This window comes from Malaclemys terrapin, chromosome 16, assembly GCF_027887155.1.
Source record: "Malaclemys terrapin pileata isolate rMalTer1 chromosome 16, rMalTer1.hap1, whole genome shotgun sequence".
NCBI lineage: Eukaryota > Metazoa > Chordata > Testudines > Emydidae > Malaclemys > Malaclemys terrapin.
The window spans coordinates 25,390,143-25,415,417 of NC_071520.1; the positions used below are offsets into that span (position 1 = coordinate 25,390,143).

Here is a 25,275-nt window from a genome sequence, read left to right on the forward strand (position 1 = left end):
GAACCTGCACCTGCTCCAAATTGCAAGCTGTAGAAAAACTGGCAGTCAAAGGCAGGCTCCCAGCAGGGGAGTGGAATCATTCACTCTCTTCCACCCACTTGTCTCTTTCAGGTTTGTCTTACTTTTGCCTACTCTTAGTGCACTGTTAACGTCAGTGCTCTTCAGGGTAGGGCTCTTAAAAGGGTTCTACTCTGACTTGGGGTGAAGGAGTTTGTGTCACCTGGGACTGGGGTCTACTCACACCCCAAGTGACAAAAGGAAAAACCAGTCAGGAATGAGTCAGCTCATGGTACAGAGCAAAGAACAGACACTGCGACCCCAAGGTGGGTAAATCTGCTTACACAGCACATTTCAACTGAGACTTGCCATAGTGTGTTAAAAAGGGCTTTGAATTTGGCCTCACAATTACCCCATTGGGGTAAGTAAATTATTATAATCTGTAGTTAATAGAGGGGAAGGCTAAGGAACAGCAGTTAAGTGCCTTGCTTAAGGTCACACAGCCAGTCAGTGGCAGGACTACGCAAAGAACCCTGGATTCTGAGTCCCAGATTCCTGCTTTAACCACTAAATTGCACTTTGGCCAGGGCATCTTCAGTGTTCCTGTTAATAGCCCATTAGCCCCAGGCACCTGTTCACTGGCACAGAATTATGTATCTGTATTAGATACAATTTAAAATTATTTTACTCGATCTGTTAAGAATATCAAACTGCAGGTCTCTGTAGAAGGATGATGATTAGCTGTGAAGCAATTGTAATGAATTTATAACCTCACCATCTTAAACACTTGGTTACATTAGCAGGACAATATGCTATTGTTCTCTTTGTTGCTATACTGCCCACAACTGCAGTCCTTAGGTGCTCTAACGTCTCTCCATACAGGTGGTTAATGGGGGAAGAGTTTCCAGTTTTGTGATTCTGATATTATCCTAATGAATTGTTGGTCAAACTACAAGTTAACTTAATTCCTTGTTAATCTTTAAACAGTATTGGTGGAGAGATTTTTGACAACACTTCAAACAGGCTTTACAAGGGAATTCTATCTTTTTTTCCCCCTTGTAAAGTGTAATTATTTTAAATCTGAATCACTACAATGGAATGAGAGAAGAAGTTAGAATGGAAAAAACCATATATGGCATGATCCTAACTCAGGTTAAACTCCTGTTAAATTTGCTCTGACTTTGGACTGCAGGATCTAGGAAACTAGAAATGGAGATGCAGAATGTTAGTTCAGGTCCCTGTATAGTGGCATGCGTATAAAATTGGAATAGATCTTGCCAATGCAAAATGCCATCTCCCACTCCAGAGAGAACTTTTTTCTTCATTAAATAGAACTCCTTTTAGGGAGTGCTAACTAGATTACAGGCCATTCATCCATGGGATCAGTACATACATATCACCACTGGATATATCCTATAGAAGCACAGTAATGGTATTACATACATTTGCTTATAAATATATCAGAAGCATATTCATCACTTTCAACGCCCTGTGAACTGTATAGCCTGTTTTCCCATCATCCATGGATCCAGTATATTGGCTAAATAACCTTAATTTCTTTATCCAAGGTATTTAACCAACAACCTCTCCCCCTTTGCTGGCTGAATCAGACTATGCCTTTCCCAAATGTTTCTCCCCATTGTCATGATCATTCTCAGTTTATTTTCTTTGTTTTGTGTTCTTTAAACCAGGAATGTCGGAGAGGGAGAGGCAAGTGATGAAGAAGCTGAAGGAAGTGGTAGATAAACAAAGGGATGAGATCAGAGCCAAGGACCGGGAACTGGGACTTAAAAATGAGGATGTGGAGGCAGTAAGTGTTTCTTGCTCTTCCCCCCCCCCCCCCCCCGCCTTGAAGGAACCACAGATGTTTATGACCAGTTTTAAATTAATTTAGTGCTTGTGAAGGATGGCCAGATTATTATCCCTGAAGAGTCAAGTCCTCTGTGTATCTATAGAAGAGGTAAAAAGACTGTGAACTCTTCAGGGCAGGCACCAAACCCTCTTCTATGTCTGGAAAGAACCTAGCACATTGTGGGCATGACTGGAAACCAAGAATGATGGGAGCAGATTTTTCATAGGCCCAAAGGGGAATTGGGTGCCCAACTCCTATTGACTTTCAGTGTGAACTGGGCACCTAACTCCTCTAAAGCCTTTAGAAAATCTCCACTTAGGCAACGCAAACTTTTCCACGCAGCTCATGTAGCCCAACTTCGCCCTTGGAGGCATCAGCTCTGGACAGGAGAGGGCTGCATGGCCCATTAAGCTTTGCTTTTCTCTGCTGAGCCTGTCAACAGGAAAGCCCCACTGGGGTGCTATTTGTGACGCAGACACCTGCTCCCTAGAAACAGGGAGTGAAACCACGACATCATTTCACATACACTACCAGAAAGTCATCAAGGAGAGGATGGACGGGCTTGTGCTCAGGCTCTGGACTGGACTCCGGAGACCTGCGTTCAGTTCCTGACTCTGCCACAAACTGTGACCTTGAGTAAGTCACAGAATGTCTCTTTGCCGCAGCTCCCCATTCCATCCTGTGGCTGTCCTGTCTATTGAGATGGTAAGCGCTGCAGGGCAGGGGCGGTCTCGAACTACGTGTATGTACAGCGCTTGGCACAGTGTGGCTCTGATGTTGGTTGGGGTCCTCTAAGCACTACCACGGTACAAGTAATTAGGTGAAAGCTTGTGCTGTCATGCAGATGTAATTCATAAAGTGTAAAAAAAGCCAGAAATGACTCCGAACTTAAAAACTGGACAGTGAGAGACTGTGAAACCCAGTAATGACTGAAACTGGTGATATTCTAAACAAAACAAACTCTCATGCTAATACCATGCTTGTAGCTATTTCCATCACGTCACACTGACCCAACAGGCTTCAGAGTGACAATCCTGGCATCTTTGTACATAGATTGATACTAATCAGACAGTAATAACCTTGACCGCTTCCAATCTAGGTCAAAGCTTGATCCAGTATCCCATGAGACACCCAGTCCCTGAACCTTGCTTTGCTGAAATAGATTCCAAAGAAAAATGTAGCATTTGAAAAGCTGGATATGCCTGGAGGATAATGTTCTGTGCTGCAGGAGAAAAAAATCTCCATTTACTCTGAAAGCCAGTTGTGGAGACTGCAACTGTAGCAGATTAATTAAATGGTTAAAAATGAATGTGAAATAAAGGAGATCTTTCAAGATAAATACAACAGGAACCCTATTGCTAGTTCTTTAATTTAATACTTGTGATTTAATTTACCCTGGTTTAATGGAGGCATACTTATTGTGTCACTTTATGGCAGCTGCAACAACAACAGAACAGGCTAATGAAAATTAATCATGACCTTCGGCACAGAATCACAGTAGTTGAGGCTCAAGGGAAAGCGCTGATTGAGCAGAAGGTGGAATTGGAAGCATATCTGCAAACCAAGGAACAGGAGATGGGCACTTTGAGGGCAGAGCTTGGGAAGCTGAGAGAGAAGCTACAGGGGGAGCACAGCCAAAATGGAGAAGAAATAAAGGTAAGAGGCACTTGATTCTCCCTGAGCAAGTGATTCCCATGGGACAACTGCACATCCAGGGTATATTGTGCCATCGGATTTGAAGTGTAGATCCCCTCTGATTTCAATGGGAATTCTGATCAGATGACCTGATACAGCTGTGACACTGGACCCTGGGATAAGTAGCAATCTGGATTAAAGTTCTGTGTTGCTTAGTGACCAAAACATTCTCCAGAATTTACAGGCATCAGTTTGAACAGCAGTGCAGAATCTCTCACATGTGATGAACCTCCAACTATTCATGTCCCTCCCGAAACACCCAGCCCACTGGCAATAAGCAGCTGCATGTTTCAGCAGAGTTACATTTATAAAGGTGGACATTCAGCTAGAAAGAACCAAAGGTCGACCCATCCATTCCCACAGATAATTACAAAGTCATGATGTACTGCTGTTGAAAGCTATAGTATCTTTGGACTGTTATTGTAGTGCGAGGCAGTGTGGTCTAGTGGATGGACCATGGGATGGGAGCCAGGAATTCCTCAAGTCTAATGGTCTGGCTGCATAGTTTTGATCGTCACTTCTGCTACGTCTACACTGCAGGTGAAGGTGTGACTGTAGTAGGGGTAGGCATACCTGAGCTAGCTTTAATCTAGTTGGCACAGGTAATAGTAGTGAAGATCGATGGCATGGGCTGGCAACCTGACTGTGTCCAAGTTCTGTGGTGGGCTTGTACTCAGGTGGCTAGCCCATGCTGCCACATCTATCCTATTATCTGTGCTAGCTAGATTTAAAGCTAGTACCCTTAACTCTTGGCCTCTGTCTTGTTATATATAAAGTGGGGAGGGGGTGATAATACTTACCCAGCTTTAGTAAGGCACTTGAAGAACCAGGGAGGCCCTATAAAGTTTTATTATTCATTCTTTGCAGTGTAAATGCTTGATGTGCATTTGAGGCATCCAGGCCATGGCAGGGCCTGTGTTAGGATGTCTTATTTCCAGTTAACACAACAAGTAGTAATACCATGTGTTTGTAACTTCATAGGGTAGCCAGCTGGGGAACACTGCAGCCCACAGGTAGCCAGTCCTAGCTTTCCGTAGCTGTGGCAGCTGTTCATTCAAATACACTGTGCTGATGGCACTCTTCAGTGATGGAATAGTTCTATATTGAATAAGAAAATCTCATTTATGCATTTAGCAACTCGTCGAGCTGCTGTCCTGTGCATCACAGGAAGTGTGACTTTCTGATTGCATGACAGATCACAGAATCCTCCAGATACAGTGACAAATAGTTGATTTGTGAGCGCAGTATTAAATACGCCTCGGGCAAGCCAAAATATCTCTAGTGTCAGCTGTTGGTTTATATTCAAGGCAGCCAGTATTTTGGTTGTGCTGTTTTTAGTCTGTGTTTGTGTGGTGGCGGTGTTCTTTCCCCATCCTAAAATATTTAGTGTTCCAAAATGCAGTGGCTGACGAGAGGTTTTAATTTTCGTCCCAATGGGTCTCACAGGTGATACTGTTGTTGGTCGGTGAAATGTTTTGGTGCAGTAGCAGTCCCCATGTTCTGCAGTAGACGAGGTCTCTTCATTTTATAGAGACACTGCTATTCAGTGGAATTCAGCCTGCTGGAACATTAAATCCCCTCTTCCCCCTCACTTGCAGGACAGGTGGAAATTTTAGGGCTCCAGGACTTGGACGTGGGCCTGAAAGTATCACAGGAGGAGAAGCTGGTTACTGATGTTGAGGCTTGAAACCTATGCCTAGTCTCACTGAAGTGAAATGGGAATTTCTGTTGGCCTCATTAGGAACAGAACATCTAAGACATAGGGTTTTTACTGGTGTCCTTGGCTTAAAATTTCTTTTCCCCATCCACTTCACTTTTGTGCAGTGTGTCAGAAGGCATCTTCCCTCCACCCCACGTCAGAGGTACTGTGGGACTGTCATGCACATTGGAGGGAAAGGTGCTATGGAGATGTAAATGATGGTCTGACTTTCTGGCCCCTGGCTTTCGCTTTGTTTTATTGGGAGTTAAAGACTTCCGTTTCTTTGTGGCTTAGGCTTTTCTCTAATAGTTTTGTTGCTCTGAATCCTCCCAAATTTTGTGGGCGGTGTTATGATCTGGGGTTTTGGGTTTGCCCCAGATGACAGCTCTGTATGAAGCAGCATCAATTATCACTGCCCAGGCTTCCCCAATCCACTTTCATAGGCCTGCAAGTTACTGTACTAAAAATCTGCAGTAAAATCTGTGGGAGTTAAAAATCTCTTGTATGCCACTCGTTTGTGGCAAGTAAGCAGAAGTGTTCTATATAGTTATGGTTGAGTTCCAGTTTCCATTCTAAAGCTTTTTTCCCCCCCATGTTTTTAAAACAATTCCTCTTTTTGGGAAGAAACTTTCCATTGGTCTGGCTTTTTCTGAATGTGTGTTTGGGGGAGGGTGGAAGGAATATACTGTACTTTGAGCCTAACTTTCCTTTCACTTCTTATACTGGTATAAACCATGACTTCAGTGGAGTTACCAGTCTAAAACTGGTGCAAGGAAGAGGAGAATTGGACCCTGTATCTTTTGCACTTGCATAACTTAAACAGTTGACTGTCTAGAAACTTCAAACTCAGCTCATTTCACAGCCTTCACAGGAAGGAAAAGGAATCTGTGTGTCTGAAGAACATCCGCTTATTGGCTTTAAAGGGAGACAAGAGAAGCTGTGACTAAAACACAGGATTGGGAGTTAGATGACTTGGATTCTATTTCCTGTGCTACTACAGACTTCTTGGTGACCTTGGGCAAATCACTTAACCTGTCTACAGCTCAGTTATGAGAGAGACAGAGAGATGCAGATGTGGAGGACCTGGTTTACATATGTAATGTAGATGACCATGTTTGTCACAGATTAGAAGCACATTGTAACACAGCCCCTTGACTTGGCTGTAGCTTTATTGTAGATGGGCCCTCTGAGTACCCTGCATGGATGTTTCATGTTGTTCTTTGTTGGCTTGAATGTAATGTATTGCTTCAATTATCAGTATCCAATTGTTGCAGGCAGATGAATTTGCAGTCCTAATAATGGCCAGTGTGGGGCCTATTACCCTACAGAGGGGCAGTGTAGTTATTACAGTCACTGCCACTGAAGTTGCGCATAGAATATTTACCTCTCTATCTGCATTAGAATAGAAACCCCAACAGAACAGTTTACCAGCAGTGACTGAGGAGAAATAAACATTTTTGTCTTAAAAAACCTGCATAATTAATATAAAACAACTTCAAACATACTTCCTGGATTTACAGTGCACATGGCCTATTAGTCCTTGTTAACACATACCTTTAAACAACTTAATTGTGTCAGCTTGCTACAAATTTTGCGGGGGAGGGGTTTCTCACAGTAAATTTAACCATTTGTAAGCGGTTTGGACTGTCTCTATATAGCACCTAGCAGAGTAGGGTCCCAATCTCAGTTGTGGGCTCTGTGCTACTGTAATCTAACTAGCAGAGCACTTTCCAGTAAGCTATGTCAATTATTGGCATAGAGATATCTCCAAAGTGAGTACTACCTGCCTGCATTTTATATACCTGATACCTTAACGTTTCTGTTCGGGTCTGTTGTTGTTCCCTGGGTCACTTCCTGCTTACACTACTGTGTGGTGTTTGGCAACAGCTCAGCAGATAACTGGCACATGCCCTCTGAAATGGAATAGCACACAGCTTTCCAGGTACTAAGCTGGAGAAATAGGCTGCCCTGCAGCAAAACGTTTATAAACCTATCCGAGCACTTGATGTACTTGACCCTTTGCACTCTTGGAGAGGTTACAGGTCTTGGGGGAAACTCCCCTGCAACTTGTGTTTATATCTATGACTGAAAGTTAGGGGCTGAGCCACGTGTCTTGAACCCACAAACAGGAATGGTCACTTCTGATAGACACACAAGTTAACCCCTGGGAGACTACAAATATAGAATAAAGTGTGTGTGTGTGTGTGTGTGTTGTGCACATGCACACACTATATGGAGATGATCTCAACGCGGTAAATATATCCTGCATCTTTGACTGCGTCATCTGCACTCTGTCCACTAATCCAGCCCTCCAGGGACTATTTCCTACACACCAAACCTCTAAGCAGCTTGCGTCAGCTGCCATTTACAAATAACAGCTTGTCAAGACAATCATTTCCACCTTCCTTTTACTGCACCAAATTGGACTCTTTAAATGTTCCCTCGTCAGAGACTCGGGCCAGTCCTGTGCTTAGCAGAATACCAATGGCAAGGGAGACGCCCCTATTTATAATGCTTCTAGCCCTGGCAGGACCTGAGATACTGACTTGAAATTGTCACATTATTCTGCACAGAATTGTTTTTGTGGGTCACTCTTAAGAGTTGTTAGTGTAATCTGAGCCCTGTACCGTGGGACTCATATTCACAAAGCATCTGGACTTACAGGCAGAGGAATACAAAATACAGTCCCAATTAAAAAACAATTATGAAACTCACTATCCCATTCCTAGAAGCAGTCTTTGTGTAACATATGTGGCATATAGAAAATAAAGAGAGGGATGGAGTGGGGAGGTATAAATTTTAGCAGTACTCATTTGGGATGACCTGAATAACAACATAGTGATTTTTGCCACTGGTTAATGGTGTCCCCATCCATTCATGCTGTTAAAATCTTTGTACCAGACACACCTGCACAAGAAGATAGTAAATTGCTAATTGAACAGCACTTAGGCAAAATCTTCTTCCTAACACCCATTGGGTGACTCTCTTATCATGAAGCATAATGATCCTAACTCATATTAAAAATCCAGATTGACCACGACATAACTGAGACACTTACTGTGACTTTTAAAAATTACCCATATCTAATAATCATTTTATTCCAGTGAATGTCTGATTAATTTCACTCACCATTTGGAAAATGCCAGTATCCTAGGGATTAACAAGATTTTTCTGTCCTTTTTGTTGGCACATCATTTCTCTAACAACTGACCATCTTCCCATTCACTAAACTAATTGTGAATGTTCAGAATTAAAGCATGAATGAACAATGCTCAGGGCTGGTTACAAACCCATAAAAGTGAGGAGAGGTTGTGAACCTGCACCATTGATGCTAACGGGAGCAAGACTGAGTCTGTAAAGTGGCTATGGTATTGTTCAACTGATCTGTCAAGAACAGACCAGGGATAATGCTATCAAACAAGACTGTAAATATTTGTAGGCACGTTTTAAATGAACTTGCATTGGCCCTATTCATGCATTAGCTTCCTATTAACATTTGTGCAATGGAGTATTACTAGCACAGATGCTCATGGAAAGTAAATTTGAGTCTAAGTGATCAAATATTTGCAGAAACATGCAAAGCACCAAACTACAAAGTAACCTGGTGAGATTGTCTGCATCCCCCATTGCTCTAGTGAGAGGAGAGTAATATTGAATCAAGGTGAAGTCCTACACTCATGTGCACAGAGGAAATAAGCAACAAGGACATGCAGTGGGGATGAAGGATCAAGCAGCACCATCCATCCCATTAGAGCAAATGTACTTTCATCTTGTCTCCTTAATGGTGTCCTGATGGAACTTTGCCATATAACTAAGTTCTCTATTTGCTGTAGGGGAGATGCTGGGCCTGGGCAGGGAGGTGTACACAGGACCACTTTTGTTTTAAGTAGTCCATGGTCTGAAGCAATTTGAGGACCAGTGTTCTAAAGAATTTTCTTATTGAGTGTTTAACGCCAGCTAAAATATTGGCTTCCCCTCTAAGGTGGCAAAGACCTGTCCAGTCACGAGCACGGTATAAATGCCTTAGCAGAAGACTGCAGGCAGAGAGAGGGAAACTGAAAGCAGCGGAGAAATAGGAAAATAAGTGAGAAAACAGAGGTGGATAGGGGCATGTGAGGATGCTTGGGGTGTCCTGCTCTTCCCCCCCCCCCTCAAGAAAAGTGACAGTGACTGTCAGTGTTTTACTAATGAATTGAATGAGCTTGGTACTAATCGTTTAAGGGATGATTTCTTTGTTGTTAATTCAGCTGGGAGACCCAGCTTTGTAAACAGGCCTAGGCCCTGAGCCAGCAAGCGTGAAAGTGTCTTCAGTCTCTGGAGAGAAAGGATGCTTTCTTCTTGTGGCTGTAACTCATCAGTTTCATGGCAGTGGCATCTCTTCTAATTACGGCCGTTCCCATTCTTTCTGCCAGGGCGAAGGTTAGGCAGTAATTGCAGTGGAAAGCAGAAAGCTGGAATAACTGCCTTCTCTGGAACTAGCACTGGTTGTTGGCTTGGGCTGAGTAAACTTAGCTGCATTGGCTCCGTGTGTGTCAGTCTCTGCTGACTTAGATGAGACCTGGACAAGCTGGCGTATCTGGGGAAGGGGATGGGAAGTAAACAGAATTGAAATGGGCTTTGAAATGATGCATGTGACCAAGATGGGTGTAATTGTATGGAAAAGCATTTACGTTATGATTTCCTCTGAACATTTTGTGTTCCATAGTATCCATCTTATGACATTAGGTTGTGATAAGAAGAAAACCTAATTGAAAAGTAAGGATCTGACAAACAGAGACCAGCCATCAGTCAAGCTGCTATTCCATCCTTGCAGGACATTGGATAGAATATTCTGCAGCACCAGTTTGCACTTCTACAAACATCCATTAACTAACCCTCCCCACAGCCCTGGGAGGAGGGTGAAGGTTATTTTGCTGATGGGTGAGCGGAGGGATGGAGACACTTAGGCCCGTACTTTCAAAAGTGGCTTGTGTTTGGATGCCCCAGTACTTGGGTCCCCAAATTTAACTGCTTAAAGTCTTTTCCTGTGAAGTGCTGAGCACCCACCATTCCCAAGTGAAGCTTGTGAGACCTTGAGACCTGTGAAGAATCAGGCCCTTGGTGCCTAAAATCAGGTACCCCAAACTAGAGGCCACTATTTGAAAAGTCACCTTATGTGTCTTTCACAGAGTCACACAGTGAGTTAGAGCAAGAGGTGGGAATGAAATCCAGGAGTCCTGACTTCCCGTTCCCTGCTCCAACCACTAGACCCCCTTCCCGCCCAATGGAGAGAATGTTATTTCAATCAATATAACAGTGACAGTGGGGAGACTTTGACCCTGATCCTGCAAACAGGTACATATGTGCTGAATTTTAAATATGTGAGAAATCCCATTGAACTCTATAGCACTACTCAGATGCATAAAGTTAAGTGTTTACAGGAATGGGGGGTCCCTAGGTTGCATATTCCCTGTAGTGCTAGAAAATGGCATTCTCAATAATAGGAGCATGTAGACTATCTGCTTTCAGTGGTATATACCTGTTGTTGACATCGCCTTCACTCTAATCAATCTCACTCTGTAGTGCTTTACAGAGGAAAAATTGCTACCACCTTGTTTTAAATGTGGTATAAATAGATAACCTGCTTTACTGATTTCAGAGTAGCAGCCGTGTTAGTCTGTATCTGCAAAAAGAACAGGAGTACTTGTGGCACCTTATAGACTAACAAATTTATTAGAGCATAAGCTTTCGTGGACTACAGCCCACTTCTTCGGATGCATATAGAATGGAACATATATTGAGGAGATATATATACACACATACAGAGAGCATGAACAGGTGGGAGTTGTCTTACCAACTCTGAGAGGCCAATTAAGTAAGAGGAAAAAAAACTTTTGAAGTGATAATCAAGCTAGCCCAGTACAGACAGGTTGATAAGAAGTGTGAGAATAATTAAAAGGGGAGATAGATTCAATGTTTGTAATGGCTCAGCCATTCCCAGTCCTTATTCAATCCTTTGTTGATTGTGTCTAGTTTGCATATCAATTCCAGCTCAGCAGTCTCTCGTTGGAGTCTGTTTTTGAAGTTTTTCTGTTGTAATATAGCCACCCGCAGGTCTGTCACTGAATGACCAGACAGGTTAAAGTGTTCTCCCACTGGTTTTTGAGTATTATGATTCCTGATGTCAGATTTGTGTCCATTAATTCTTTTGCGTAGAGACTGTCCGGTTTGGCCAATGTACATGGCAGAGGGGCATTGCTGGCACATGATGGCATATATCACATTGGTAGATGTGCAGGTGAACGGCACATCTACCAATGTGATATGTCATAATACTCAAAAACCAGTGGGAGAACACTTTAACCTGTCTGGTCATTCAGTGACAGACCTGCGGGTGGCTATATTACAACAGAAAAACTTCAAAAACAGACTCCAACCTCCATGCCACTGGAACACCAACAGACTCCTGACTCCAGTGACATAGCCAGGAAACTCTAAAATAAATTTGTTAGTCTCTAAGGTGCCACAAGTACTCCTGTTCTTTTTGAGGAAACTCTTGGACTCTCTTGGTATCTCTTTAAAATCCAGTTTGGGAGGTGGGCAGCTTACTTTCTTCCCTGCTTATCTTCATTAGGCCCAAATATGTAAATAATGTCTCTCTCTCTCAGCCCATTCAGTGACACTGCTTCCATGTGCTGGCACCCCATCAGCTCTTGCAACAAGTATTGAGTTTCAAATGTACTTTGCTGCACGCACCGTTCCAACATTTATTTTACAGCTGGAAGTTTCCCAGACCTCGTAGTGTTCTCAGTTGTGTTGCAGAACATCCAGATTCCAAGCACACACTTCCAACACGCTTGTATTTTCTCCATATCGCTTACTCTGCTTTATATGGCCACCTGATGTCACTGACTACAGCAGCAGTATCGTGTATGGTGACTTTCTTCTCCTTCTCTGTGCTGTAGTCCCTTGGGCCACGTCCCTGCAAACAGAGCCACGCAGAATCTTATTGATTTTTGGTAGGGCTCCACACAGGTCTGAGAAACCACCTGCGTAGATCACGGTCCAAGTTCTGCAGAAATTAGAATACAAGAGACAGAACATCTACAGGCTCCAGGACCAAAACTGGAGAAATCTCTTAACTTTGAGTGGATCTTGCATAGAACTATTATATAGAAGAAGGATGGGAGTAACTGGTCTATTTCAAAAATAAAAAAGCCACCCCTACTGTTACCCACAGGGAATACACAGATGTGTGCAGAGCGCCCCATATCTCCTTTTTGCAGCTGTTCAGGTTCACTGGTGTTGACATCAGAGGTGTCAATTGAGCCAGGGCGTTAATGTAGTGGGTTATTATATAATCAGGGAAACTTGCAACATCGTCTCAAGAAGCATCTCTTTGATTGAAAATACACTAAACAAGCCACACAGCAAGGGTTATTTATTTTAAAATATTTGATTAACTATCTTTAAGAAACTGTGGAAAGTAGGCCCTTGTCAAAACACAGGCCCTACATTTTAAAAAATGACTACCATTGAATTATTCTTGCTGGGGATTTTATTAAACCTGAGCAATGAAGCAAAAGTAGTTGGCTTTCTGTAGCACTCCTCTAACATGGTTGATGGCTCTTATAATAAGAATAGAGATGGATAATTCAATTGCATCTCTAAGGAAAAGTTAAGCCTTTATTGAGTGCTCAAAGAATTAATTAAAGCTTGTATTTCATCCTCCAGACAGAACCTAACAATGATGACTTTCTCTCTGAATCGGAGAAGATGGCTCTGGATTTAAAAGATCCAAACCGTCCAAGATTTACTCTACAAGAACTACGGGATGTCTTACACGAGCGGAATGAACTGAAGTCTAGAGTGTTTTTGTTGCAGGAGGAGCTTTTATATTATAAGAGGTGTGTTGGCTCCCACTGTTGGTATTGCTACCTCTGCCTTCTCCATTGTCCTACTCTTGGAGAGGCACAGAATAGAGGGAAACCAGAGATTGGATCTAAAAACTGTGAGTGTCCGCTTAAATAGTCTCTAAGAAATGGCAGTGGATTCTTGGCTTCCCTAAGACAAAATAAAGATGGCTCCAAAATCTGGTTCATGGTGAAAATTCAAATAAGTTTTGGGAGGAGTTTGGTTTAATTTTAATGTTCCCCAAAACCTGTGACCTCTCAATAGCAGAAATTGCAAACAAATGCATACTTTTAAAAGGGAAAGAAATTGTTAGTGCCTGTTTTTTTTTTTTTTAATTTTTATATATATATATATATATATATATATATATATATATATATATATATAATAAATCAGAAAATGGCCTTTTGACAAAGATGGAAATATTTGCACTTTTTTTTTTTTTAATTTTCTTTCCTCCGTTTCTTTTTTAGTGGCAAAATGGAGGGAGAGAATCTGGGGAAGGGAATTGAAAACCCCAACAACCAAAAATCTTAGTTTAAATTTTTTTCAAATGAGCAACAAATAAATCTTTTCCATACCTGTGGAACAAAATCTGGCTTGAAATTACAATAAAAAAACAACCACCCACTCTGCACACCCTAACTCTTTCAATCAGCTCTTTAAAAAAAAAAAAATCGTAAATTTCATGTAGCGACAGTTTATTTACTTACACTCATTTAACATTCTCAGCAAAGCTATATAGGGTCTATATGTCCCTGGGACTGGATACACCTCTAGGTCACTGGCAAAAATCTATTCCTCAGCACATGGCTAGTGCCAAAAATGTATTGCATCTGATACCTGTTCTGTGGCCCAAAGGCAGCAAGGTTATGGTCACAGTTCAGCACCCAGTGGAGAAGTGCCAAAATCCTAAAATTATCGTGACCATTTCCATTAGCATGCCAGTGATTTCCAGTCCCCTCATAGAGGCCAAGGACTGAATGGGCCTTGAAGACAGGAGAGCTTAGCCTCCCCTACAGGAGCTCTGTTTAGACCGTCATTTGAGGTATATCAGTAGGGGGAAGACTGTCTTGCTGCTCCCCATGCTGCACTTGTTCTTTGACTAAACCGGGGACTCCTGAGCTGTCAATCCAGCACTTACACAACTTTTTAAAATCACATGGTCAGTTTTCCTCTCATAAATGGTGGGATCCATTAAACTCAGCCTGTCGCTCTCCAGGGATTGCTGTATGCGGCACAGCAGTATTCTGTCCTCTTCCGAGTTTAAGAAGCTATTGCAGGTACTTGGGTTACCTGAATGTTGAAGTTTTGTAATATATGCAGTATTGTAGCCATGTCAGATCCCAGGATAGTAGAGAGACAAGGTGGGTGATGTAATATCTTTTACTGTTCCAATTTCTGTTGATGAGCAAGACAAGCTTTCAAGCTTACACAGAAGTCTGACCTTTTTAATGGCACTCACTGCATATGATTAACCCTACAAATCCTCCTCATGTGACAGTTATAGAACTCCTCTTCTAACATTGGTCACTTGAATTTGAAGGAGTGTTGTAAATTAAAAGAAACTAAGGGCCTTATCCACTGCTGATGAAAAGATTGCCACTGACTTGAATGGGTTTGAATCAGCCTTTCAGTTTACAAAGCTTGTTCAGATTCATGAAACTCAGGGTGTGATCCAAACCCACTAAAGTCAGAGGGCATCTTTTCATCAGCAGTGGATCAGGCCCTTAGTTCCTTTTAATTTACAAAACTCCTTCAAATTTTATTTTAAATTTCTCCAGAATAATGAAAGAACTAGAACTTAACTGTATTTTTTTTTCTCTTCTTAAAGTGAGGAAACAGAAGAAGAAACTAGATCCCCTCAACCTACACCCATAATTAATTCAAAAACCTCAACTCAGCCAGAATCTGGAATCAAACGACTGTAAGTAGCATTCTCTTCCAATGATCTTGAACTGGGCATGTTTCTTGGGGGGTAATTGGGTTGGTTTTAGTTCTGGTTTCTCCCCCCGCCCCTCCAACCCCATTAATCTTCTTTTAGTGATATCACGTGCACATGTGTTTTGGAAATAATCCTATAATAAACAGTATTATAAACACACATTTTAGAGGTTTTATGAAACAAAACAGAACATAGCGCTGATTTAATTCTTGGTGACTTCCTATCTCTGACCGGTTCCCTTCACACACATAATAGGGAGAATAAGTGTTCTGTGCACTTGCATTTATGGTTACAGATAAACTGAGAGCCTATGGTGTGTTACATTCTAATATTCCCTTCTTGAGTACTGTTATAATACTCAGATTGAGTAGAATAGCATATGTTGTTATGGATTGTAATAGCATATGAGCTAACAAGCTGTTAGCCATAGAAACTCCGGCTCTTATTTGGAACCATCTTGTCAGCCTATTCAGGCTCTGAGGCTGTTTGTGTCTGCATATGAAAGTGAACTGCTGGTCTCTCGCCATGGGCTGTGGTCCTATTTCAAGCCTGATCCTGCATTCCTTGGGCATCCCAAATTGCAGCTGAGCCCAATGTAAGATCAGGGTGCATTAGGAATGTAAAAAATTGGGCACTTTTTCACCTATGTGCTTGCTTACATTTAGATAGTAAACTCCTTGGGGCAGAGTCAGCAGACTCAGCAATGGGACCATGGTGACTGCAACTTTGTGGATTGGGATTATCTTGAGCAAAAGCGGGACAAAATTGTAAACTGACCACATTTTGTTGCAATGCTAACTGGACATTCTTAGTTTTGGCTCTCTCTGATTCTAACATACATAGGCAGCATAGGGAGTCATGGCAGGAGAGTATGGATATTTGGAGTGGCTGTCTCATTGGGTTCTTCCTCTGATTTTTCTGGAGTGCTCTGGAACATATGTTGGGCAGCTGGCAACTAATCAAATGGAAAACTTCTAGACAAATTCAGATCTTTCTTTATCATCTTGCCTTTTAATTTATAATCACCCGTATCTAACAGTAGTAAAAGTTAAACCTGTTTTGACTTGTTCCCTTCTTTCAAAAACTCCTTTCACATTTTAATAAATTCCCAGGCTGTCATCCTAAGCATAGAGCTCCCCTGCCCACATTCTTACTGGGATATGGAACTGTGTACCAAACCTGCTATCTGGGGGAACTGGCTTTCTTGTCAACTGGCACTCTCAACACCTTGTGGTGGTGTGTTTGTTTGTTTGTTTGTTTGTTTTTCTCCCCTGCCTCTTGCAGGGTGTGTGTGTGTGTGTGTGTGTAGGGGGGGAAATGGGACCCTTTTTTAATTTTTTTAATATAATATAAAATGTGTGTGTATATATAAATTTTTTTTGTTAAATTTGGGATCATTCTTTCCTTATCTTAAGTTAACCAAGACAACAATGGTACTTGAACTTTTTTGCAGCCTCCCTAGACAGAACCCATCTGTCTTCATTGTCTCTCTCATGTCTGGAGTGCCTGAAACTGTGGCACCAGCAGTCCTCCGTGGCTGGGGCACTGTCTGCAGTCCCGAGCTGGGGGGCACTCCAGGACTTTAGTAGTCCCCACATAGGCCAAGGTTTGGCAGGTGCCAGGGGTCTATGTGATTGCCTGAAATGAAAGGAAACCGAATTGCTGGGAAAGAAAAAGGCCCCCATTTCTGTGTCTTCTCCTGCAGCTGCCACTTTATAGCCCCCCACTCAGGTACCAGAAGGAGAAGTAACACAGCCCAGGTAGCCAGCTGCTTCTTGGTCAGGTGAGAGTTAGGGATACAGTTTATCCCACAAGCTGACAGATCTCTCCTGCTCCAGGCAGACTTTCAGTGCCCTGAGACTATAGCCATTTAATTACCTAAATAGTAAATAAATCCCATTATATCCATTTTACAGATGGGGAAGTGGAGGCAAAAAGAAGATGCAGCCAAATTAATAGACCAAAATACCACAGCTTACCCCACTGATGCTGCAGGGCTGGGAGACGCAACTGTGGCTGAAAGGAGCCTTAGTCAAGTTACTTAGGATCTGATTCTGCAAGGTGCTGAGTCATTCCTGTGCTCCAGGTTCCACTGCCAATGGAAGTTGTGGATACTCAGAACTGCTCAGCACCTTGTAAGATCAGGCCCCAAGTCACCTGCTTAAAACCATAGAGGGACACCATAACCACAGTATTCTACTGTAAGCTCTCCAAACCTGCAATAGCACTGGGATAAGATGTAATAGATTAAAAACACTACCTTAGTATTCCTTTGGAACAGAGCTGGGATTAGAACTCTAACAGCCTTAGCTGCCACTCCTGTTTTCAGACCGTCTCTCAACAAAGCCTAACTAAGAAAATACAGATTTATTGCCGTTCTCTTAGGAAAAGCTGTATGTCTGCCTCTTTAAAATACACCTCTTTCCCTTCACTGTGAGTACAGTATTATAAAGACACCAGGCATATTCTCTACCATCTTGGACTGGCTCATGCAATTAGTGAGTTGCTGCATTTGCAAACAGCTAAGGGAAATAGATGTTCTGAAATCTACATTTTTTTTTTTCTCCCTGGGGTTACAGCTTGATTTTTAGATTCTCTACAAGTTTAAAGGGGCACTGATCTCCTGAGATCACCTTAATTTACCATTAAGTTTGTCTCTATTCCTCTATGGCTGCATGTAATGAGAGAACATCTGTCATCAGCCAAAAGGAGATACTTGTGCGGAAAAAGCATCAGCACTGGAATTAAAAATGCTGGCTCTATTTTGTTTGTACACTGTACAGAAAGACCCTTTTCTTTAAGAGTACCACACTTGTTTGTTCAATGTAATGCCTGAAGTAGTCTTGCATCTTGTTCTGATGTCTGAGCGCTATAGATAACTGAGTTGGCCATGGTGTGTAAAACTAGAAGTCCAAGCTATGGTGAATAATATAACAAGGTTTGTTTGTTTTGATTCCAAGAATAGCAGCTACAGCAGCTGTGTTAGGAAGGCTTTTGAGCTGCATTAGGTCACAAGTGAAATGACTCTGGTGATCTCAACTTTATCCTTAACTGACATTAGTCCAAAGCACAAAAATAAATTGGCCACAGTTGACCGTATCTGCAGAGGAGAATCCTTAGAACAGCAGAGGGTGTTGCAGGTATGGACGAAGATGCTTTGTGTGGGCCAAGTCATACAGAGCATCTAGCCAAAGGGCTCTCTCATGTTCAGGTTTTTTGAGCACCAGAGTGTACCTCCAAGTTGCATGAATTGTATGATGTGCAGTAAAAGGGCTGAACACTTACAAAGAAACTGTCACAGCAAGTCAGATCAAATAATGTTTCTTCTAGCATAGTTGTAAGGCTTTGAAACCAGTATTATCGCTACCTGTGGTTGGCATTTCTGCATGTGTATTGATGCAGAACCACTCAGAAAAGAGACATGGGCCCTTTTTAACCAAGTAAAATGCAATGAGGTTTATTTCGAGTCTTCAAATATATATTTTTTTAAACTTGACAGTATCAGTTTTGTCACTTGTAATACCCTTAAAACTGTAAAATGGATCACTTCTAACCCTAGTTCCTATGCAAATATCCATGGAAAAGCAGTAGCTATTGTATTGTAGAGCACTGTTTGTATTTCTTAACATCCACCTTCATCCTTCACTTCACTGTTATGTATGTGCCTGTTTCTTTTACAAACCTGTAAACTGGAAAAACAATGTATTCTCATGCTCTGCGTTGCTAGAGATTATAATCCCTTGGTGAAGTTACACCAAGGCTGTGTGCTGCATCACAGCAGAAATTTGACCTCTCAGTTATGAATATTTTTAAGATGGCATAACAACCAGATTTTAATTACGGTACTAATTTATCTAACCCAGAAGTGCCAGTGAGCAACTGTCTTGGGTGCTGCAGATACATTTCTCTCTCTCTCCCTACTCTCATGTGTGATAATTCAAAGTAACCCTATGTATCTTGTTTACCTGTCTTTTATGGAATGTCTTTTATTTATTACTCCAGTCTTATCTCTGTGCCTGTACTTTTCTGACCAGGATCTTTACAGCCATAATGCCCATGGTAGCAGCTGGATTGATTCCAGATGATCCCACATTGCAGCCAATAAGAAGACTTGTGTCCCTTGTAGGAATTTTTTTTTTAAATGTTTCGTACTGTGGTTTTTTTGTGGGTTCTCTTTTGGTTTTTTTTTTTTTTTTTTTGCATGACCCTCATGTATTTTAATATAAACTGCTGGCTGCATTCTCATTGGCTGACTATGGGATCACAGAAACTCAAAAGCTGCCCATCAGAATGATCAATCAGTACATATTCATTTCAGTATTTGAATGCTCAGTCTTGACTATTCTGTTCCATCATTTTTGTCTTAATGTTACCATGCTAAACCACTTTGTCCATTACCCATTAAGAAATTAATTCAATAAGAGCATTTGAACCAACATCTGTTAATTTTGCTTACTAAACCTGTTGTTATCTCTATCATGACAAGTGCTTTTTAAAAACTAATTTTTTTGTTAATTAATTCTACAGAATATAATGGCCGATAGCTGTGCTAATGCCTAGTGTTTACTTTACTTATAGGCTGTCATTTACATGTCTGAGTACACGTTAACTGTGGATTTTGGTCTCCTATTGTGTGCTCCACACTATCCAGATTATATGTACTTAAAACAAGTTCTACAACTAGATTCTTGGCTATCAAAAGAGGGCATTGACTACTGCTAATGCAAATTCTGGTTGAATTTTGATTATTATGGTGATCATGTGAAGTGACCACTACTAGGGTTACCATATTTAAAAAATAAAAGGACACTCAATGGGGCCCTGGCCCCACCCCTTTCCCACCCCCCTTCCCCGCCCCAACTCCGCCCATTCCCCCGTCCCTTCCCCAAAGTCCCAGCCGTAACTACCCCTCCTCCCTCCCAGACACACGAAAAGGGCTGCCCAAGCGCGACCAAGTTCACGGTTTGCCGGGCAGCCTCCAGACCCTGCGCCCCCGGCCGGCGCTTCCCCAGCACAGCTGGAGCCCAGGAGGGGAAGCGCCCAGCCAGGGGCGCAGGCTCTGGAGGCTTCCCAGTAGCGCTCGGGCTTCGGGCAGCCCCCATGCCTCCGGACCCCACTTCCTCTCCTGGGCTCCAGCAGCTCTGCTCCTCCCCTGACTCGGCTCTGTTTAAGAGCCAAGCTGCCCAAGCGCTACCGGCTTCGGGCAGCCCCCTTGCCTCCAGACCCCGAGCTGCCGGCCGGGCACTTCCCCTCCCGGGCTCCGGGGGCGCAGGGTCCAGAGGCATGGGGGCTGCCCGAAGCCGGTAGCGCTCGGGCAGCTCGGCTCTTAAACAGAGCCGAAGAGTCAGGGGAGGAGCACAGCAGCCGCGGGAGGGGAAGTGCCTGGCTGGCGGTATTTTTCCCGGACATGTTCGGCTTTTTGGCAATTCCCCCCGGATGGGGGTTTGATTACCAAAAAGCCGGACATGTCCGGGAAAAACTGGACGTATGGTAATCCTAACCACTACACTGAAGGCTGCAAAATAGTTTTCATTCTAAATTCCTTCCCTTCCCACACAGAAACTTGTAATCTTTCTAAACATTCAACTTTTGGACTGAGAATTTCCATGCTTTCTTGGCCCAACAATGGCCCAACTTGGCCCACTCTAAGTTCACCAAAATCTCTTCAGCTGGATTTAGAATAGTTTATATATAAAATATTCATTTTCCTACATCATAATTTGAGAGTAACTCAAATGGCTGAATTTTGACCCTTGAAACTTAGCATGTAAATGCAGCTGTCCTCACTGAAGAGTGTGCTTTACTAAACTTGAAAAATGTTAATTATAAACATTTCGAAAATGCAGGAACAAATATGCACAGGGGAAAGCCCTAGTTAGCAGTGCACTTAGTCCAGGAGGACTTGGAATCTGGCCTTTAAAAACAAAAACCAACCAATCAAAAACAGATACAGCATAATGAATTTACAAGCTCTGGGGTGACGGTGGCAGGGTAATGCTGACATATACTTTCTTAGAACAAACCGGAAATTAAATGCAAGACACTGCAATGTTAAGGCTGCAGCCTTAAAATCAAAAAGTTAGGAAATGCAAACATTCAGGTCCCAGCAGCAATGTTAACTTGCTTGAACTGTACTCATGTAGTAGTAGTTTCTATCCTGTACTTAAAAGTAGCTTTATGTAGTACTCATGGTGTTGTTTGTATTGCAGTAGAACCTAAGGACTCCACTTATAGACAAGGACCCGATTGTGCTAGGTACTATACAAACAGAACAAAAAGTCCTAAAAATAGAGCACCATAAAACCGTAAGGATATGCATTGTGGTTAACGTTGAAGATGGTACCTTAACTTTTGCATTTCCCAACAGACATTAATTACATTTTAACATTGCACGAACACCTTTTGCATTTTTTTAATATATGGTTCACTATAATAATTTTTTGTTATTTTGCTTAAGCTGGTAACGTCTCTGCCATACAAACAAGAAAAACTAAAACTGATATTTTTTAATTTTATGTAGTATCAGCTTTGCATTTAATTGCGGTTCACAGGCTTATTAAAATGGCTATCAGTTCATGCATACTATTAACTGAGCACCCACACACTGGGTGTGGGTAAACTATATGCACATTTAATGTATTAAGACTCTGATCCTGCAAACACTTGCATACGTGTTTAGGTGTGTGCTGGAATTGGGCCTAAGGTATTGGAAGTATGCACTTTAAACATTTCTTTAAATTTTTAGTGCAGGGGTCGGCAACCTTTCAGAAGTGGTGTGCTGAGTCTTCATTTATTCACTCTAATTTAAGGTTTCACATGCCAGTCATATATTTTAACATTTTTAGAAGGTCTCTTTCTCCAAGTCTATAATATATAACTGAACTATTGTTGTATGTAAAGTAAATAAGGTTTTTTTAAAATGTTTTAAGAAGCTTCATTTAAAATTAAATTAAAATGCAGAGTCCCCCCAGACTGATAGCCAGGACCCGGGCAGGGTGAGTGCCACTGAAAATCTTCGTGCCATAGGTTGCCTACCCCTGTTTTAGTGACTTCTTATACTTATTTCCCTCTCTCCCTCACACCCCCAACTTTTTCTTTCTACTTAAAATCATATTGTAGCGTTTTCATGCCAAAAAGACACTATCCCAATTTATTTTGTTTATGGCATGAAACTAATCCTTTTGTTTCATTGTTGTGGGTTTGTTGGTTTTTTTTAAATAACTAATACACCCAAACTAAGACTGCACGTGTGTGTAGGTCACAGCATTTAAAGCTTCTTTTGAAGCTTCAGTAACAAAGCAGCTGGAGATGGCAGTGACTTCATCTTGAATAATGTTTGACAAATACTCCATCAGGCTTCGCTGCCTTCATTTTGCAGATGCAAACAGTTTTTTGCTCTTTAAGTTTTGTTGCACCGTGAATCAATTATCTCAAATGTCTCCAAACGACTAGGTCCTAATTTGTCTTTCTTACTTTCTGGAAGGTTTAGTTTCTTCTCTCGTGATAAAAAACGCATGCAGACGACACAGAAAAACGTTCACTTCCAGGATACTTTTGGCGAATGGGCAGATTCAAACAAAGAGGACTCCTACACCGAACAAGGCCAAGAGGCCCTTCAGCATCTGTGATTAACACTCCAAGCCGTGTTGCTTACCACAGTAGATCTGAACATTCTAGTAACAAGAAGTTTCCATAACCAAATCTGGCAGCTCATCATTTTTTATTTGCCTGGCACATGTTGACGGTTGTTTCAGACATACTTTTCCAAAGGGATTCCTCAGTGTTTACGTGGCGACTGCTCTCCGAAAACAGAATCCAGGCTCTGTAGTAATGGTTATTTATACTCTCGGGTATCGAAGCTTCTAGATAACTGGTTTTGTGCTGAATAACAAGTCTGTCTGACTCTTGCATTAACTACAGTAACACAAGCTTCTTTAAACCAAAAAGCCCCCTGTGCCATTATTAGAGGTTTATTTGCATTGTACAATATCTAGTGGTGAAGACTCTGATACCATGTTTGTTAACTGGGGGAGGGGTGGGGGGGATTTTTCTTAGTTCTGTTAATGACACTTTCAAAGAGAGAGTTTGCAGTGTATACACTATTTCCAGGGCAGGTCCTACCACAGCTGTATCCTGTCAAACTCACAGGTTGCAGAGAAACTTCTTGGAACGTCAACTGATAAAAATACAAAAGAAACTGGAACAGCTGTGAGGGACTGTGATTGTATATTCCCCCTTGTTGTTTATAGTGCCTAAAGCCTGTAGATACTGATGTACGAGGTGAGTGTGCCTTGCCTTTTGCTCTGAGTTATGCAGTATTAACAGAAAATGAATTGCTCACATGGAGGAATTCTAAACACTCTGCATTTTTTTTTTCTTCTTTGTACCACGTCCTTTTTCCCTCCACCCCTCCTCTCTATGTGTAATATCAGACCTCTGCTGTACAGGAAATAGATCACTGTCCCACAAAAGGCTTTGAACAAAGCCCCAGGCAGCACTTACATAAGTTCTTATTCCCTATCTGAAAACCATTTTAACACAAGTATAGTGGAGGTTTTAAGTTAGATGATAACTCCTTTGTTCTAGGTAGAGACAGTCCCAACCCCCAATCTCACCTCTAGCCGTCCCCAAAATTGTTGGGCCTGTGGGGACAATAGACTCTAAAACCCCAATCATGCAGGCTATGCCCTAAGCTAACACATGTTATACTGCAGGGGTGCTCTGTATGGACCCTTGGTTACATGCAACAGCTTGGAGCAGTGGGGCCTAACTCTATAATGAAAATCCCACCTCTGTACACGGATGATCTATGGGAAGGTCTGATCTGAAACTCCAGTTGGTGAGTTGGTAAGCCTATCCCCAATTTAACTGTATTTGGACAACTGAGTAGTGGCCATAAACACCCACTAGCAAATCCACCTGTAAGACAGTTGTTACTGGAATGGGTACCCACCCAGACCACATTGAACTACACTCCCTGAGAGCCGTGCTACCCAAACTGTGCTACACATTATCCCCTAATGTGAGAGAGGCCTTGTCCACTCTGTTGAAGCAGAGAGAGAACTATTCTTTGTTACAATGGAGTTTAAGCCATTTTATGGGCTCAGCTGTACTATAGAAAGAGTCATTCTACTGCATAGTTCTGCCATCGGTGAGATGTATCTGCATATATTTGCCTATTGGCTTGGATGCTCTAGGGTAATTCTTAAAAAAAATCCTAGCAGTACTTGCTGTTTTAACAGCATACTGGTTAGACTTGCTTGGACAGGACACCATGCTAAATTACGGCAGCAATCCACACTCCGTGTATACTAAAGCTCCCCAGTGTTGTTGACACTGCTGGATCTGAACCAGCGAGGAAACTTGTAAGCAGAAAATAAGCTTTAGAGAGTTCGTCAAACACTCTTACCTAGTGTGACTACAAATTTGTATTCTGAACTTAGACTGGTTTAATACTACTGGTTTTGGATTTAAAAAAAATCCCTGTATGTACAGGCTAGGGAACCTCTGCTAGAACCCATCTATAATGCAGCAGGGCTGGAAAACCTGTTGCATCATGGTTCAAATGCTCTTCTGTTTTGTATTCTAAATGGGAGCGAACTGTGCTATGACCTTGAGCTCTTTCCACTCTACAGGATAACGTCAATGTTCCCCACATCGTCCCCTGCACTGGTTGGGCTTTTCAGTTAGGGGCCTACGTGCACTCACCACAGAAACCGCTTACAGGCAGCAGTCTGTTAACAGTTCTATATGAGGCCAAAGCCAGGTCTACTCTGCAACCTTGTATCCGTATAACTCCATCACTCAGGAGTGTGAAAAATCCACATGGCTGAGTAATGCAGTTGTAACCACCTAACTCCCGTGTAGACAGTGCTATGGCAACAGCAGGGCTTCTCCCGTTGACATAGCTGCTGCCTCTCGCAGAGGTGTAGTAACGACGCCAATGGGAGAAGCGCTCCTGTCGGTGTAGTAGCATCTTCACTGCAGCAATGCAGCTGCAGTGTTTTATGTGTAGACCTACCCTGATATTGCACGTTCACAGCCACGTCACATCCTTACACATTCAAGTACATCATTCCTTAAGAACCCCTCAGTTAGTTCTGTAGTACAACTCCAATAACTGGGTGGTTGGTTATGCTTTAGTCTGTAACGCTATGCCCACACTGCAGCTGGGACCAAGCCTCCCGGCCCTGA

General features: G+C 42.2%; 1 protein-coding gene across 4 annotated transcripts in view; it reads left to right on the plus strand.

The window, feature by feature from the left end:
• RILPL1 (Rab interacting lysosomal protein like 1) overlaps nucleotides 1–23,443 on the plus strand; it is a 36,107-nt gene extending 12,664 nt beyond the window's left edge. Inside the window, exons 3-9 of one of the 4 annotated variants that reach the window (XM_054006324.1) lie at nucleotides 1,689–1,807; nucleotides 3,287–3,505; nucleotides 12,957–13,129; nucleotides 14,971–15,063; nucleotides 19,116–19,203; nucleotides 21,291–21,336; nucleotides 22,565–22,653. In XM_054006324.1, coding sequence (XP_053862299.1) covers nucleotides 1,689–1,807; nucleotides 3,287–3,505; nucleotides 12,957–13,129; nucleotides 14,971–15,063; nucleotides 19,116–19,203; nucleotides 21,291–21,293 — 695 coding nt within the window. In that variant the 3' untranslated portion in view covers nucleotides 21,294–21,336; nucleotides 22,565–22,653. Of the gene's footprint in view, nucleotides 1–1,688; nucleotides 1,808–3,286; nucleotides 3,506–12,956; nucleotides 13,130–14,970; nucleotides 15,064–19,115; nucleotides 19,204–21,290; nucleotides 21,337–22,564 lie in introns of all 4 variants that reach the window. The other 3 variants (XM_054006323.1, XM_054006325.1, XM_054006322.1) reach the window with 3 other exon arrangements.
• Nucleotides 23,444–25,275: the final 1,832 nt, after the last annotated feature.